Source organism: Canis lupus, chromosome 32 (assembly GCF_011100685.1).
Source record: "Canis lupus familiaris isolate Mischka breed German Shepherd chromosome 32, alternate assembly UU_Cfam_GSD_1.0, whole genome shotgun sequence".
Classification (NCBI taxonomy): Eukaryota; Metazoa; Chordata; class Mammalia; order Carnivora; family Canidae; genus Canis; species Canis lupus.
The window spans coordinates 1,632,413-1,650,078 of record NC_049253.1 but is presented as its reverse complement, the minus strand read 5'-3'; the positions used below and the strand labels follow the sequence as shown (position 1 = coordinate 1,650,078).

The window sequence follows — 17,666 nt, the reverse complement described above, 5'->3', positions numbered from 1 at the left end:
GGTAACATAGGAAACTTATGTTTTCTAATATTAAATTCTAGGTGTTAGCTACCATGAATTGGTTTTTAAAGGATTTTAAAAATATTTATTAAAATCATATGTGACATTATATTTCTTTTATTACATTTTTTTAAAAAGTTAATGCTACAAAAGATGAATAATTGAACAGCATTTGAAGGGTTGATTAAGGAGGAAAGCTGAAAAACTGACAGTATATATAGCACTATTAAATTTAACACTTTGGAAAATTGTAAAAAGATTTTTGTAGAGTTAAAAAGAGTTATATTGTAAAGTGTCATCTGTAAGATTCACAACTCATTTGTCTTAATTTTTTAAATCAGGAAAATATATTGGAGAGGATTCATTTTCATATAGTGCCAAGCAGAGATGCAGACATGTGTACCTCTAAATCTTGTATCACTCACCAGAAGTTTGCTATGACACTGTATGAACAGGTGAGATATCTTAACCACTTTATTAGATATTATATTTATTACTATATTTATTTGTGTACATTTATACATATATAAAGTATATATAACATAAATATATGTAACATATATATTTATGTTTTATGACTGATAAACATATGTTTTTACCTGTAGTGTGTGTGTCGTAGCTGTGGAGCATCATCAGATCCTCTACCTTTTACAGAATTTGTGCGGTACATTTCTACAACAGCCCTATGGTAAGAATCTATTAAAGCATGTTTACCAAAGATGTTAATAACACATTTAAGCATATTGAACATTTATTTTATAAAACCATAATATATGTGAATATCTACTCTCTTAGACATGGAAATATGCTACTATCAGAGGTACTAATGATGTCTGTCTCAGCTGGCTGTTTCTGATTTGGCCAAAAATGTATACTTGATGAAATGTACCATATAGTAGTCAAAGTTTGCATCTCTTTATATTTGCAGCAAGTTTTTGGACTTGTGAAAAAGATCTTGAAATGACAAGCTCATTGGTAAATGGAGCTGTGTATGATGTTGTTTCCAATCAGCTTCATGTCCCTTCATGGTGATGGAAGCTAGGGTAAGCAGAAAAGTAAGAAAAAAGTGCATTTAAGGCCTCAATATTCACCTAAAATAAAAATTTGCCATGCTTGCCTGTCTCCTCCCTCCCTGCCCAAGAAACATTAGCTAGTTGGGGATCTAGAGTTCCCTAGACATTGCATAATAGGGATTATTTAAACAGTTTCTAACAGGTATTTGAAAATATAAATATTTCATATATGATAACATCAAATAAAATTATAAATGTTTACAGATGTTTTGATACATAAAACAAAACATGGATCAATAATTGTCAATCAATACATTAGTACAATAGTTAGTTACTAAATGTGACCAATATTTTTATCATTGTGCAAAATGGGTGTCAGTTGCTTATTTGTTTCATTATATTATTAAACTTCCTGGCTTTTTTGCATCTGACACAGTATTTCTTAAAGATTATTGAATAATAGCAATTTGATTATTTGAATGTGTTTAGTGTCTTAATATATACAGAGATGGGGAACATTGGTTTAGGGAATTATAGGTTCATTTTTTTTTCATTTTATATGAAAATTAGGATGGTGTTTAAACAAGGATAGGCCATACATTAAAAACTGTAAAACTTTAGTCTACTCTGAAATTCTCATATAAAATGACAGCACTCTGAGGCAGTATTTTATGTGACAAGAATTGGAGCCCATCAGTCTCTCCCTATTCCACACCACCAATTGTAAGAAACCAGACTTTTGATTCTAATTGTGATTGACCCTTCGATAACACAGGTTTGAACTGCACACGTCCACTTAGGTGCAGATTTTTCTTTCAATAAATGTATGTACAGTACTGTAAACATACTGTCTTCCTTAGATTTTCTTTTTTTTTTTTAAGATTTATTTATAGATTTTAAAGAGAGAAAGCGCACACACACCCATGTATGAGTAGAGGCAGGGGCGGAGGGAGAGGGAGAGAGAGAATCTCAGGCAGACTCCCTGCTGTTTGTGGAGCCCGATGCAAGGCTCAGTCTCAAAACCCATAAATAAAGACCAGTACTGAGATCAAGAGTTGGATGCTCAACCAACCGAGCTACCCAGGTGCCCCCTTTATGATTATCTTAATAACATTTTCTTTTCTCTAGCTTTTTTGTAAGAATACAGTATATAATACATAAAACATACAAAGTGTTAATTGACTATTATTGATAAGACTTCTGGTTAATATTAGACTATTAGAAGTTAACTTTGAGAGTGGGGTCAAAAGTTATATGGGGATTTGGGACTGTATAAGGTTTGACATCCCTTTTCCCCATGTCCTTTAAAGGTCTACTATAATCACTTTTTCAAATTGGTAATAAGTATTGAATACCAATTACTAAATTCTAGGCTTTACATAAGTTGTCACTTTTAATGTGAACTAAAACACTGTTTTGAATGTACAGTTTGAATGAGCTTGTCAGATTTAGTGCTTTCCAACATACTTGTGAAGTGCTTTAGAAGAATGAGTGTTATTTAGTTGTTATTGAATATTGTATATTAAACCATGGAACTGTAAAATATATCCAGCTCTAGGACAGTTAATATTACTGCTAAGGAGAACCAGAGCATCTAAAATGGAAAGTAGTAAAGATATTTGAGCTTATATAACATTTTTTTTGGAAATATTCAAATAGTTGTTTAAGGATACTTAATACCTTGATATATAAAAACTTGATTCTAAGGTAGACTAAACAAAAAGTGGCACAAATATTCTGCCTAGGTTCTAATGAAATGGTTAGCACTCATAAGGCACAAACCTGACCTAAATAGTTTTGGTTTTGATTTCTACATTAATTAGCAAAGAGCCCTTCTGTTAGCTAAAAATGATAACTTTGTTTCTGAGAACCTTAGATCAGAGAGGAAGCCTTTCCAACACTTTGTTGTTCTTCTTAAGCCAAAGTTTAAATTCAAGTCCCTACTTGTTAAATAATGATGTAAAAGAAACAATTGACTTAAAACTACCTGTGGATGGATCATCTTAATGGCCTCATTCGTGTAGTCCCAAACAATGGTAAAATTTAGTGTTATTTTGTTCTTGACCTAATTTTTTTCATCATACACCTGCCAAATTTCATAATTTTTCACTGTATGGAAATTTACTTTATGGTTAATTTTTCAGACAAAACCTGTTTTAAGATAGAAAAAGCAATCATTCCCATGTTGATAACTTCGTATTTTTCATGCATAATTTGTTAGATCTTTTTAAAGTTCATAGGACACATTTGAGACTGCTTCTTTCTTTTGTAGCAATGAAGTAGAAAGAATGATGGAAAGGCACGAACGTTTTAAACCTGAAATGTTTGCAGAATTGCTGCAAGCAGCAAATACAACTGATGACTATAGGAAATGTCCTGTAAGTAGAGTTTGGAGAATATCAGTGTGCTTCTATGTTTGTAAATTTGAAAATAGACATTCAGAAATTACCTTACCAATATTAATTATACATGAAATTAATTTTAGGAATTTATTTTTTCAGTGTTATTTTTAGCAACTCTTTATACCATGTGAGCTATTTATTTGAGCACTCTTTATTTAAAAACTTTGTGAAGGAGTTAAGTTGGTGTTTGCTGATTAATTTTTTTTGAGAGAGCATGCAAGCAGGGGTTGGGAGAGGGGCAGAGGGAGACCAAGAGAGAAAATCTCAAGCAGGCTCCCTGCTGAATGTGAGGCCATAGGTGAGGCTCCATCTCATGACCCTGAGATCATGACTTGAGCCAAAATCTAAAGTCAGGCACTTTAACTGACTGAGTCACCCAAGTGCCCCTGATTAATTTTTTTAGGTTCTGAAATCTATTTGATTAAAGAGAAAGTTTCTTTTCTTCATTTAAACATTACAAGTGGTACCATTCTTTTCTAATGTAATATTAATGACTTCAGTGTTTTATTTCTCATATTTTTAGATTGAATTCTTGTATTAACAGATTTTAAAAATGCCAAAGAAAAGTACTTTGATTTAAAATAAACTTCCTGTTTAATCAATAATTAGACAAATGATTTGATAAAAGTCAATTTTAATAGGCTGAATAATTTTCTGATACATGTAAATATCGTTACTGTTTAATATGAACTGTGCAAGGTATTATTACCTGTGATATATCTGTTTCAATAATTTCAAAATTTGCCCTTTGTGTTTTTCTTTAGAGTAACTGTGGCCAAAAAATAAAAATTCGCCGTGTTTTAATGAATTGCCCAGAGATTGTTACAATTGGTTTAGTATGGGATTCTGAGCATTCTGACTTGACAGAAGATGTTGTTCGGAATCTGGCAACACATCTTTATCTTCCTGGGGTATCTCAACTGTTTTCATTCTCTTCTTTTTTGTTTTTAAATTCTTTTAAAACATACTCATATATTATAATACACTGTTTTTCAGAACTAAATTTTCTTCCTAAAGGAAATAACATTGGTATGTAATGCTGATAAAGTTCATCAAAACAGGCTAACTGCAATGTATTTCTTGCATAGACTAGTAATGGCTTTCAATTATAAACTATCTCATGTTCTAATTATCATTCTAGAATGACAAGTGATTTGTGTGTGTGTGTATGGTAATGACACGTATGACTATTAACCTAGAAAGATTTAAGATTCAAAAACCATCTATAGCACCAATTTCTTAATATGCTTATTAACATCAATATATTTTGAATTGCTTTATATTACAATTAAACTTTAAGATAATATGTTTAATGTATGTTCAAATATGTGATTTAATCAAAATTTGTTAGGAACTGTTTAATTTATCCCACATTTCCAGTTTATGTATGTATATTACTAATATAATATTAAATCCAATATAATATTGGATTAGGGAAGCTTGTCATGAGAAATATTTTTCGTAGGTAGTCAAATGTGTGACTCATCAAGTTACTGTTCCTTATTTTAAAAAAATACAGAATTCAATGTACATTGTTATTTTTTTAAACAGCTTTTTTATAGAGTTACTGATGAAAATGCCAAAAATAGTGAACTTCACCTAGTTGGTATGATCTGCTACACCAGCCGACATTATTGTGCCTTTGCCTTTCATACCAAGAGTTCCAAATGGGTATTTTTTGATGATGCAAATGTGAAAGAGGTAAGTGACACTTTGACTAACTGGGATAATTTTTGTTTTGTTTTGTTTTGTTTTAAAGATTTTATTTATTTATTCATGAGAGACACACACAGAGAGAGAGAAGCAGAGATACAGGCAGAGTGAGAAGCAAGCTCCATGCAGGGAGCCTGATGTGGGACTTGATCCTGGGACTCCAGGATCATGCCCTGGGCCAAAGGCAGGCGCTAAATCGCTGAGCCACCCAGGGATCCCACTAACTGGGATAATTATTCTGACTTTTACTTTTTAGGAGTAAATTAAATAATAATATATAAAATGTATATTACATAATATGTGAAATAATGATCATATTTTATTATATAAAATAATAAATGACCTTAATGATAATAGCATTGTTAAGTTCATACTTCCTTTTATTGATTTTTGAAATCTGGTTTATTTTATTTTATTTTTTTATTTTATTTTATTTTTATTTTTTATTTATTTATGATAGTCACAGAGAGAGAGAGAGGCGCAGAGACACAGGCAGAGGGAGAAGCAGGCTCCATGCACCGGGAGCCCGATGTGGGATTCGATCCTGGGTCTCCAGGATCGCGCCCTGGGCCAAAGGCAGGCGCTCAACCGCTGCGCCACCCAGGGATCCCAAATCTGGTTTATTTTAAAGCCAACTTTTAAACCAGTCCATTTCCAGAATAATAAAAAGGTGACTAATAAATCTTAGAATGCAAATATGTAACTATCGATGATCTGTATGTCTGAAACATTTTGTGTCTGATACATAGTCGCTCTTTGTATTTCTTTGTGAATGATTCACAATTGTTTTGTATAATTAGTGATGAAAATCTGCTTGTTTTTTAAATTATGACTGCCTTTTCAACCTTTGTGGTATTTAGAATTAGATATACCTATTATACCTTTTGGTAAATAATTTATTCAAGCATTATAATATTTTAGGGTCCCCGGGTGGCTCAGTTAAGTGTCTGCCTTCGACTAAGGTCATCATCCCAGGGTCCTGGGACTGAGGCCTGAGTTGGGCTCCCTGCTCAGCAGTGAGTCTGTTTCTCCCTCTTCCTTATGTGTTCTTTCTCTTACCGTCAAATAAATAAAATCTTTTTAAAAAATTATAATATTAAAAAAAAAATTATAATATTTAGAAAACTCATGAGTAATGGTTTATAATAAGGAGTTTGTATCAGAATTACCTTTGAAACTTTTGAAAAAACTTAGACCTGCCTGGACTCTTAAATTCTCAATTCAGTGGTGTAGAGGCCAATACCCGATTTTTAAAAAAAAGTTCTATAGGAGATTCAGATTTTGTACATTTAAAAACTGTTGATCTTGTCAAGACTATTCCTAGGCTTATTGGCTTTGAGAATCCTATCATTAAGCAGTAAATGGATTTAAACGTACAGGTTATTTCATTGTTATAAGCAAATGATGTACAATTCCATTTGCTTTCATTTTAATATAAAAGGGCCATTTATCAGCATTATGAATTACTAAGTAAGTAGAAGGTCAAATATTCAGTATTTAGTGGATTTCTAATTCTTTCTGTGAAGGATGAATATTACAAAAATTAGAAAACCAAATAGATGAAACAATTTTAGACATTAGATAGATTGCAGGCAGTTGAACAGAAAAAAGGAAACAAATAAGATGAGCCTACTGCTTACTCCCTACAGGTAGTTTGTACAATGCAGGGGGGCAGGATTCAGATAAACCCTAGAAGTCTTAGTGAGTTGAGGAAACCAAACTCGGAATTCAGGAAGGAGGCCAAGATAGCTAAAATCACTGGACAGCTTACCAGAAAGATTGCACAGGGGGAAATTTCTGGAGACTGATAGAGTGGTGAATCTTTGGCTGAAGAGTGATCTGATATATGTGGGGCAGACCTGTACAGGGTGGGGGAAAGAATTACTGGAAAAGAGGTCAAACAATTTTCAAATTCACACAGGGCTAGGAATAGTTTGCATCCTCACCAGCAAAAGTGGAAAGACACTGTAATGCATACAGCTAACAAATAGAATCCTCAGAAAAGTATCATCTTAATAGTGGGGCTAAGTTATACCTAGACTGAATACTGCTCTGGACCTGACATAAAAAGCTTAAAATGAAGCCTTCAAAGGACCAAGATGATCCCACATAACTTAACAAATGGTGGAATGAAGTCCAGTACTTTTTAAAGGAACACAATAAAAGTCACCCCAAAATTTAAATTTCAATATGTCCTTTCAAGATCGTATTCAGTAAAAAATTACCAAATAAGCAGAAAGAAAAATCAAGGAATTAGTCCTATGTACAATTGCATCCAAAACCATGAGATACCTAGGAATAAACCTAAGCAAAGATGTGAAAGACCTGTACTCTGAAAACTATAAAACACTGATGAAAGAAATCGAAGATGACAGAAATGGAAAAACATTCCATGCTCATGGATTGGAAGAACAAATATTGTTACAATGTTCATACTGGCTAAAGCAATTTTCATATTTAATAATAATCCCTAAAAAAATACTAACAGCATTTTTCCAGAGCTAGAACAAATAATTCTAAAATTTGTGTGAAACCACAAAAGACCCCAAATAGCCAAAGCAACTTTGAAAAAGCAAAGCAAAGCTGGATACATCACAATTCTGGACTTTAAGTTATATCACAAAGCGGTAGTGATCAAAACAATATGATAATGGCATAAAAATAGACATAGATCAATGCAACAAGATAGAAAACTTGGAACTCACAACTATATGGTCAGTTAATCTTCAACAGAGTAGGAAAGAATATGCAGTGAGAAAAAGACAGTCACTTAAATGGTGTTGGGAGGCAGCCCGTGTGGCTCAGCAGTTTAGCGCCGCCTTTAGCCCAGGGCATGATCCTGGAGACTCAGGATCGAGTCCCATGTCGGGCTCCCTGCATGGAGCCTGCTTCTCCCTCTGCCTGTCTCTCTACCTCTTTCTCTCTCTCTCTGTCTCTCATGAATAAATAAAATCTTTAAAAAAAAAAATGGTATTGGGAAAACTGGACCACTTTCTTACACGATCTACAAAAATAAATTCAAAATGGATTAAAGACCTAAATATGAGACTTGAAAATATAAAAATCCTAGAGGAAAACACAGGCAGTAACCTGTTTGACAGCCATAGCAACTTCCTTCTACATGGCTCCTGAGGCAAGGGAAACAAAAACAAAAATAAACTATTAGGGCTTCATCAAAATAAAAAACTTCTGCACAGCAAAGGAAGCAGTCAACAAAACTAAAAGGCAGCTTACAGGATGGGAGAAAATATTTGGAGATGACATATCTGATAATGGGTTAGTATCCAAAATATATAAAGAACTTACAGAATTTACCACCCCAAAAAATGAATTTGTATTATTCATTAAAAAATGGGCCAAAAACATGAGCAGACATTTCTCCAAAGAAGACATACAGATGGTCAGTAGACACATGAATAGTTACTCAACATCACTGAACATCAGGGAAATACAAATCAAAATTACAATGAGATATCACCCACACCTGTTAGAATGGCTAAAATCAATAACACAGGAAACAGCAGATGTTAGGATGCAGAGAATGGTTTGCACAGTTGGTGGAAATGCAAACTGGTGCAGCCACTTTGGAAAGCAGTGTGAAGGTTCCTCAAAAAGTTAAAAATAGAACCACCCAATGATCCAGCAATTGCACTATGAGGTATTTACCCAAAGGATTCCAAAAAATACTAATTCAAAAGGTTATATGCACCACAGTGTTTGTATCAGCATTGTCTACAATAGCAAAATTATGGAAACAGCCCAAATGTCCATCAACTGATGAATGGATAAAGAAAAAGTGGTGTATACACACACATACACACACATACACACACACGAATATTACCCAGCCATAAAAAATGAAATCTTGCCATTTGCAGTGACGTGGATGGAGCTAGAGAGTATTACGCTAAATGAAATAAGTCAGAGAAAGACAAATACCACATGATTTCACTCACATGTGGAATTTAAGAAACAAGCAAAAGGAAAAAGGCAAACCAAGAAACAGACTCAACCACATGTAGAGGGCAGCCCCGGTGGCTTAGTGGCTTAGCGCCGCCTTCAGCCCAGGGCGTGATCCTGGAGACCCAGGATCAAGTCCCATGTCAGGCTCCCTGCATGGAGCCTGCTTCTCCCTCTGCCTGTGTCTCTACCTCTTATTCTCTCTCTCTCTCTCTCTCTCTCTCTCTCTCTCTCTCTTTGTGTCTATCACGAATATATAAATAAAATCTTTAAAAAAAAGTAATGAACTATTGATACATGTAACAATGTGGAAAAATCTGAAAAACAGTATGTTAAATGAAAGAAGTGAGACATAAAAACTGATTCTGGGGGTGGCTGGGTGGCTCAGGAGTTTGGTGCCTGCCTTTGGCCCAGAGCATGATCCTGGAGTCTCAGGATCGAGTCCCATATCAAGCTCCCTGCATGGAGCCTGCTTCTTCCTCTGCCTATGTCTCTGCCACTCTGTGTCTCTCATGAATAAATAAATAAAATCTTAAAAAACAACAACAACAACTGATTCTGCTTCTGTAAAATTCATGAAACAGAAAAAACAAAGTGACAAATTTAAATCATCGGTTGCCAGTCACTGCAAAGGGGGTACAAAGAAAGTTTATTAAAGGAGATACATGATTACATGTATATATTTGTCAAAATTCATTGGTATACTGTAACTGGGTAGTTGTATTTCATGTAAATTATATTCAAAGCCAGAGAAAAGGATATTTATATTCTAAAATAAACAATTTGCTCAAGTTATTTAGTACTTTGATAGAGCAGTTTATTAACAAGTTCCATCTTGAGTTAGTATGTAGCAACATTTTGGCACTCCTTACTATCCACATAGTTTAAATGGTCAAAATTTGAAGGAAGAACTGGGTGTATAGTCACTATGAGTTTTACATTTGTTTTGTTTTTGAATTACTTTAGTTCCTCAAGTATCTCAGAATCCAAGATAAGAAGGGTAAACAGCTAAATATGTGTGGTTTGAAAAAGCTCAAGGACTTTTAAAGATCCCTTCTCTGCCAAACCCCCACCCTATCTTGGGCCCTAGGAGATCACTGATCTCACTGTAGATTAGTCTTTCTCATTCTACCGTTTTGTAAGAATAGTGTCTCACAGTCTCTATTCCTTGTATTTGGCTTCCTCTACCAAGCATAATACCTTTTAAGATTCATTCATGTTCAGAAAAAAAATTTTTTTCATTCATGTTATGTCAGTGCTTAATTGTTGTGTTCTATTACATGGCTGTGTAACAATTTATCCGTTTACCTTTGAAGTATGACTACTTTGTGTGAACATAATTTTTTCCCCATTGTTCTTAGCTAGTACTCAGAAGTGGAGATGCCTGGGTGGCTCAGTCAGTTAAGTATCAGATTCTTGATTTTGGCTCAGGTCATAATCTCAGGGCCATGAGATGGAGTCCCACGTTGGGTTCTGAGCAGGATGTGGAACCTGCTCTCTTCTCTCTTTCTCCCTCTGCCATTCCCCCCCCCCTTTTCTCTCTCAATTAAAAAAAAATATATATATATATATTAAATACTCAGAAGTGGAACTTCTGGGTTGTATGATAAGTATATGTTAAACTTTATAAAGAACTGGGAGATTGATCTTCAAAGTGATTATGCCAATTCACATCCCTATTAACAGTTTATGAGAGTTCTAGTTGCTCTGTATTCTCAGCAGTATTTTATGTTTTTAGTCTTTAATTTTAGCCCTTTTAATGAATGTACAATGTTATCTCAATGATGTTTTAATTTGCATTTCCCTTATGATTAATAATGTTTTGAGTACCTCTGTGTGTGCTAATTGGCCATTGTTATATATATATATTTTTTTTGGTGAAGTGACTTCAGATATTTTGTCCATTTTAAGTTGGATCCTCATATTAATGAATTGTAGGAGTTCTTTATTTTGCACACAAATCCTTTATTAGATGTGTGTGGCTTTTTTTTTTCATTTTCTTAATGATAACCTTTATTATTTTTTTTTTAAGATTTTATTTATTTATTCATGAGAGACACAGAGAGAGAGAGGCAGAGACACAGGCAGAGGGAGAAGCAGGCTCCATGCGGGGAGCCTGACGTGGGACTTGATTCTGGGTCTCCAGGATCACACCCTGGACTGAAGGTGGCTCTAGACCGCTGAGCCACCCGGGCTGCCCAATGGTAACCTTTAAAGATAAGCAGAAGTTACTAATTTATTTTGATATGAAGCCCATTTTAAGACTTTTTTCTTACGTGGTTTGTTTCATATCCTGCCTTTTTTTAAATTTTATTTTTTTGAGAGAGCATATGTGCATGTGCAAAGGTTGAGGAGGGACAGAGGGAAAGGAAGAGAGAATTTCAAGCAGGCTCCACACTCAGTGCAGAGCCCTACTCAGGGCTGAACTCCATGACTCTGAGATTATGATGTAAGCTGAAATCAAGAGTCAGATGCCTAACCAACTGAGCCACTGTTTGATGTCCTAAGAAATCTTTACCTTCTCCAAGGTTAAAATGGCCATCCAGTTGTTTTAGAACCATTGCTTAGTAGACTCTTAAATTTCTCCATTAAATTGCCTTTAAATCTTTGTCAAAAGTCAATCTATCATGTATGTAGAAAAGCTTTTTAAAATTTGATAGTCTAAATGTTGATATAGTAAGTGTATAATTTTGCCCATCAGTTTTATAATGACTGTTTAAAAGATGTTTATTAGACTAGTTTAAAATAAAAGTAATCATATAATATGAACAGCTGAAGTGCTGTTACCTGAATTCTTAAAAAAATTTTTAGTATACAAAGTAATTTAGTCTCTGCTATTCAAATGTGTAGCACATTGATTACAGTATTTTGTTTTGTTCTTATTCATCGTGGCTTTTTTTTAAAGGTTGGAACTAGATGGAAGGATGTGGTCTCCAAATGTATCCGATGCCATTTCCAGCCACTGCTTTTGTTTTACGCAAACCCAGATGGCACAGCAGTTTCTACTGAAGATGCGCTTAGGCAGGTCATCAACTGGTCACATTATAAATCCGTTGCAGAAAACATGGGTAATTTTTAAAAGTTCTTTTTAGTGTTCTTTTAGTATCATAGTCATACTAAGTATTAATATACTGAAGATAAAATGAATTTTGAGGATAATTTTAAAATTCAGTTTCAGTGAAGCAGAGTTCAGGAAAATTCTTTTACTTTGAGTTAATCTTTATAAGGAAGCCTTTCCTTACCAGTGGCCTCTAAAGCACACTCAGGAGCTACCCACTTCTGTGATCACACAAGCACAGAAGGGGATACTTGACTGCAAACTTTCTAGTAGTAAATATTGGGAATTAAAGTGAGTTATAATGCTGAAAAAAGTCTAAAGGAGCTAGGCCATTTTTGGATGCATTACAAAGCATGTAGAAATCCTTTAAAAATGTCAATCCTTTGAGTTAATAACTAATTATCCCCAGTATTAAAAATGATTCAGGGGCACTTGGCCAACTCACTCAGTCGGACATGCAACCCTCCATCTCAGGGTTGTGCGCTGGAGCCCCACATTGGGTGTAGAAATTGCCAAAAAAAAAATATTCAAACTTCTTTTCTTCTGGTGGGGAGGAGGATAGGAATAATACATTTTTGTTTGTCCTTTAAGGATGTGAAAAGCCCTCAATTTATAAGTCAGATCATTCAAAAGAAAATGGATTTTGTGATCAGGCGAAACAGAGAGAAAATCAGAAATTTCAAACAGATAATATTTCAGCATTTAGTCGGAGCCATATTCAAACAAGTGGTGGTGGAGGACCAGGTATGTATTTAAATCATCATTTTTACATTGTCCCTGAGTAATTACACTTCCCCCTTCCTTTTTTTACTGCATCTGTAATTTCTGCTAAGTACCATATAAAAAAAGAGTGCTTCACCGTGACCATGAAGAAAAAATAACAGCTAGATAACAAGATTTTGTCTTTTAACTTATGCATTTCTCTCAGACTTGTAGTTTGATCCGAACAGCCAGAACTTGACTACTGTTTGGGTTTCTCCATACACTCAGAGCTACAGCATCCTGGAGGCAATCTGGACAGTTACCAAAGAAAGTCATAATGTGGCCTTTCCTTCTAGGAGTTAATTATTAACTTGTAGAGGAAAAACACAAGCATACGAGCTAAATTTAAATTTGCCATTAGTGAATGCAACAGTAGTTCAAAGTTATTATAATCATACTTGATACTTAACCTCATTTTTATTCAAGTCTCCCTCGTTATCATCATCCCACAACTTTGATTTTCACAAACCAAGTTCTGTGACTTGGGTCCAAAATGAGACATTGCAGCATGATGTGTATAGTTATGGTTTAGAAATACATTGAACTTTGATTTTATGAGCACCTTTAAAATCCATTAATGAAATAATGTCTAACCATAAAAGTGACCCATTTAATCAAGGTGGGTAGGATCTAGAATTAACAATTGTTGTCAACAAAGAATTATAGTAAATGCTTTTAAAAGTTCTTAATGGAAAAAAAATTTAAAAAAAAGTTCTTAATGGAGTATTACTGTTACCGTCAATATCGTTAATACTCTTAGATTAAGCTATTTGTCAAAAGAGGACTACTTTTAAGCTCAGAAACTATGTATGTGATTACAAACACAACATCAGAACCAGGCAACTTGGGTTCATAATCCTGGTTCACATTTACAAGCTATGTGAACTTGGGCAAGTTTTTAACTTCTCCGTGCCTTATTTCCTGATCCACAATGGAGACAGTAATTGTACCACCTCAAAGAAGTAAATGAGTTAAGACTTTAATAATGTCTGATACATAGCGACCACTCAGTTACCTTTACTTTTATTATTTCAATACAAGATCTCTTCTTTTTCCTTTTACTCTAGCTTTAGGAGCTATACAAGAAGTTTTAAAAGTCAACATGCATCTACAGTGTCAGGATAAATCACATTGAGTTTTTTGGTTAAACATAAAAATGAGTTCATTCTATACTTTATATTTTGTTTTTAATATATAACATCTTAAGAATTTTATATAGTTCAGTTTGTACTTTTGTTGAGCAGTTTAAAAAATGATTTATATTATTTAAGAATGATTTCTTTTACAGTTAAGTTAACTCACAGTGATCAAAGGGAAAAAATAAAAGACATTTCCAGAGAATGTGCTTTAAAAGCCATTGAACAGAGGAACTTCCTTTCATCACAAAGGAAAGATTTGGAGAGGGGACAAAGAAAAGATTTGGGCCGACATAGAGGTAGGTTAAGAATTTAAAGTGTTCATTTGAAAAGGAATTGCTAAAATCTTATTTTTAAAATAAATTTTATAACTTTAATACAATTTAATATAATTTCCTTATATTATATATATTTGTTGACATGTTATATATCTTAATAGGATTTCTTTAATACACCTATTAAATCTATAAATATAAAATTTTTCCAATTCTTATTTAATTCTAGCCCGGAATACTTGTGCTTGTTTTGACGTTTTAACTTTCCTTTTAATGATAAATTCAGGTCACCCATATGGTACATTCAAATAAGAGGAAGGTTATAAAATTAAGGGAGAAAAGCTTTTTTTCTTACAGCCCCTCACCTTCCCTCTATTTCACTGTTTTTTTTTTTGTTTTTTGTTTTTTTTTTTTTTTTTTTCACTGTTAATAGTGTGTGGTTCATTATGAGCATGTCTTAGTCTTTATGGTTTTCTCTTTACAGCCATACCATAATTTAAATGATACTTTTTAGACTTTAAAACTTGATTTAAGATTTTTGCTGCAAAAAAAAAAAAAAAAGATTTTTGCTGCAGTGGTATGTATCATTTTATACCTTTGTGTACTTTTTTGTTTATAGCTACAGCATAAAATTCTTTCAGGAGAATTACTGGGGTAAGGTGTGTTTATTCTTTTTTTTTTTTTTTTTTTTTTTTTTTTTTATGATAGTCACACAGAGAGAGAGAGTGAGAGGCAGAGACACAGGCAGAGGGAGAAGCAGGCTCCATGCATCGGGAGCCCCACGTGGGATTCGATCCCGGGTCTCCAGGATCGCGCCCTGGGCCAAAGGCAGGCGCCAAACCGCTGCGCCACCCAGGGATCCCTGTTTATTCTTAATTTTGATGGATGTGGCTCTGTTGCTCTCCTAAAAGACTGAACCAGTCTGCACTCCCAGTAATAGTGATTAAATGTTTTTTTTATACTCTTACCATCATTTGGTTTAACAAATTTTAAATCTTTACTAGTATAAATGATGAAAAATACTTTTATTATTTTTTTTGAAAAGTACTTTTATTATGATGATTTAATTTTCACTAATTTGAGTGAGATAGAATATTGGCTTTTAAAAAGCCTTTAATTATGATCTACGTTAGAGGTCACTTTTCAAAATTATTACAGAACCACTTATAAATGCCTCTCATTAAGCATAGAGAATGAAAAAAACACCTTTCAATGTCATATTACTGTGTGATATAATATAAATCTTATAATTATTATTTACATATTACTGCTTAACATTTCTCAAAGTACTTGGCTTGTAACTAAAAAATGTCTCTGAAGAATATTCATTTGTATCTTTAATTATTTAAAGATTTGGTTGATGAAGACCTTCTGCATTTCAAGTCTGGATCACCTCCTGCCCCAAATGGCTTTAGACAATATGGAAATCCAAATCTATATCATAGTCAAGGAAAAGGACCATGTAAACATGACCGAGTTGCCCATCAGAGCCGAGCTTCTGCACAAGTACTGAGTTCAAGTAAATCCCAAATTCTTGCCCCAGGAGAGAAAGTAACTGGCAAAGTTAAGAGTGACAGTGGCACTGGATATGATACAGATAGCAGCCAAGATTCTAGGGATAAAGGAAGCACCTATAGTGGCAGCAGTAAAAGCCGGACCCGAGGTTGGAAACCTATGAGAGAAACACTAAATGTTGATAGTATTTTTAGTGAAAGTGAAAAAAGGCAGCATAGTCCAAGACATAAATCAAATATCAGTAACAAAGCTAAATGTAGCAAAGATCAGAGTTTTAACAATTGGTCAAAAGAGAACCCAAAGCAAAAATGTTTAATGACTATCTATGAAGATGAAATGAAGCAGGAAATAGGAAGCAGGAGTTCCCTTGAATCTAATGGAAAAGGAGCAGAGAAAAATAAAGGCCTCAAAGAGACTACAGTTCATGGTGACAATTGGCAGATGCAAAGGACTGAGTCTGGATATGAAAGTAGTGATCATGTCAGCAATGGATCTGCTAATTTGGATTCACCTGTTGTCGATGGAAATGGTACAGGAATGGATATCAGTGGTGTTAAAGAAACAGTATCCTGCAGGTAATACACAAATTGAATGATTTCCCCCCATAATTTTCTACTGTTATGTGAAGTAATTTTCAAAATCTGGGGTCAACTAAGGGTCATGGAAAGAGCTTGACTTCAGAGGGAAGAGACCTGGGATATTGCAGGTTATTTGATATTTCAGGTTTTGACTTCAGAGGGAAGAGACCTGGGATATTGTAGGTTATTTGATATTGCAGATTTCTATTTTAAATAGTTATTTCCTGATTCCAGAAATATTTTTAGGAGTGCAGAAATACATTGTCATTGTTGACACTGATAACTATTAATACATACTAGAGGTTTTAAAGCATAGATTTAAATTGGTTGTGTCTTAGTCATTAAGCGAATTATTTAATTTTTCAGTCTATTTAATGTTCATTATCCTATCTCTAATATCTGTAAACTCAGAGATGGGGAGATTGTCTGCTTTCAAAGCCAGCATGGAAGAGAGATTTTTCCTTTAGCAAATATAAAAGAATGCAGCCAAATAACTGAAGTTTGTGTTCGATTAATTTTTAATTCTGAATATATTTGGGGCAGCCTGGGTGGCTCAGCGGTTTAGCGCCACCTTCGGCCCAGGGTGTGATCCTGGAGACCCAGGATCGAGTCCCACATCAGGCTCCCTGCATGGAGTCTGCTTCTCCCTCTACCTGTGTCTCTGCTCCAATCTGTGTGTGTGTGTGTGTGTGTGTGTGTGTGTGTGTGTGTGTGTGTGTCTCGTGAATAAATAAAATCCTTAAAAAATAATAATTCTGAATATATTTGTATGTTACAGTTAGCAGTATATTTGCCCTTTTCTGTGAAACCTTTTGTCCACAGCTTAATTGGCTTTTAATCCAACTAAATGAAACATCTTAATTTGTTATTAGCTGGTGTTTTATCACATTTATTATTAAAAAACCAGATTTGCAAAAATCAGCTGCTTGTATTTTATTAAAATAATCATTGCAATCAATAAAGTCTTCCCAAAACTTTTTTATTTGACAGGGTAATTTCATAACACTTCTTGGGAAGGGGTAGCTTAGGGTAGTAGTAGGAAGGTCAGGACTTTGTAACAAGGTAGACTTTGATTTTAAGTATTGGCAAATTGATTTGACTTTGACAACCTTAATATCCTATTATAAAATGAGGTTAATAACATTTTAAGTGTTGTTATGGAGATGCAAATTAAATAATACACAGTAATCCCTAGAAAAATACATGGCATATAATTGTTTAACAAATGTTATTTCCAAAAAAAAAAAAAACAAA

General features: G+C 33.9%; 1 protein-coding gene across 3 annotated transcripts in view; it reads left to right on the top strand.

Moving 5' to 3' along the window:
• The window catches only part of USP53 (ubiquitin specific peptidase 53), a 65,077-nt gene that overhangs the window by 34,001 nt on the left and 13,410 nt on the right, over positions 1-17,666 (top strand). For 2 of the 3 annotated variants that reach the window (XM_038581756.1, XM_038581757.1), the window contains exons 5-13: positions 342-455; positions 606-688; positions 3,286-3,391; positions 4,180-4,326; positions 4,967-5,116; positions 11,994-12,156; positions 12,738-12,890; positions 14,197-14,343; positions 15,671-16,409. In XM_038581756.1, coding sequence (XP_038437684.1) covers positions 342-455; positions 606-688; positions 3,286-3,391; positions 4,180-4,326; positions 4,967-5,116; positions 11,994-12,156; positions 12,738-12,890; positions 14,197-14,343; positions 15,671-16,409 — 1,802 coding nt within the window. Of the gene's footprint in view, positions 1-341; positions 456-605; positions 689-946; positions 1,044-3,285; positions 3,392-4,179; positions 4,327-4,966; positions 5,117-11,993; positions 12,157-12,737; positions 12,891-14,196; positions 14,344-15,670; positions 16,410-17,666 lie in introns of those variants that run through there. The other variant, XM_038581758.1, reaches the window with a different exon arrangement.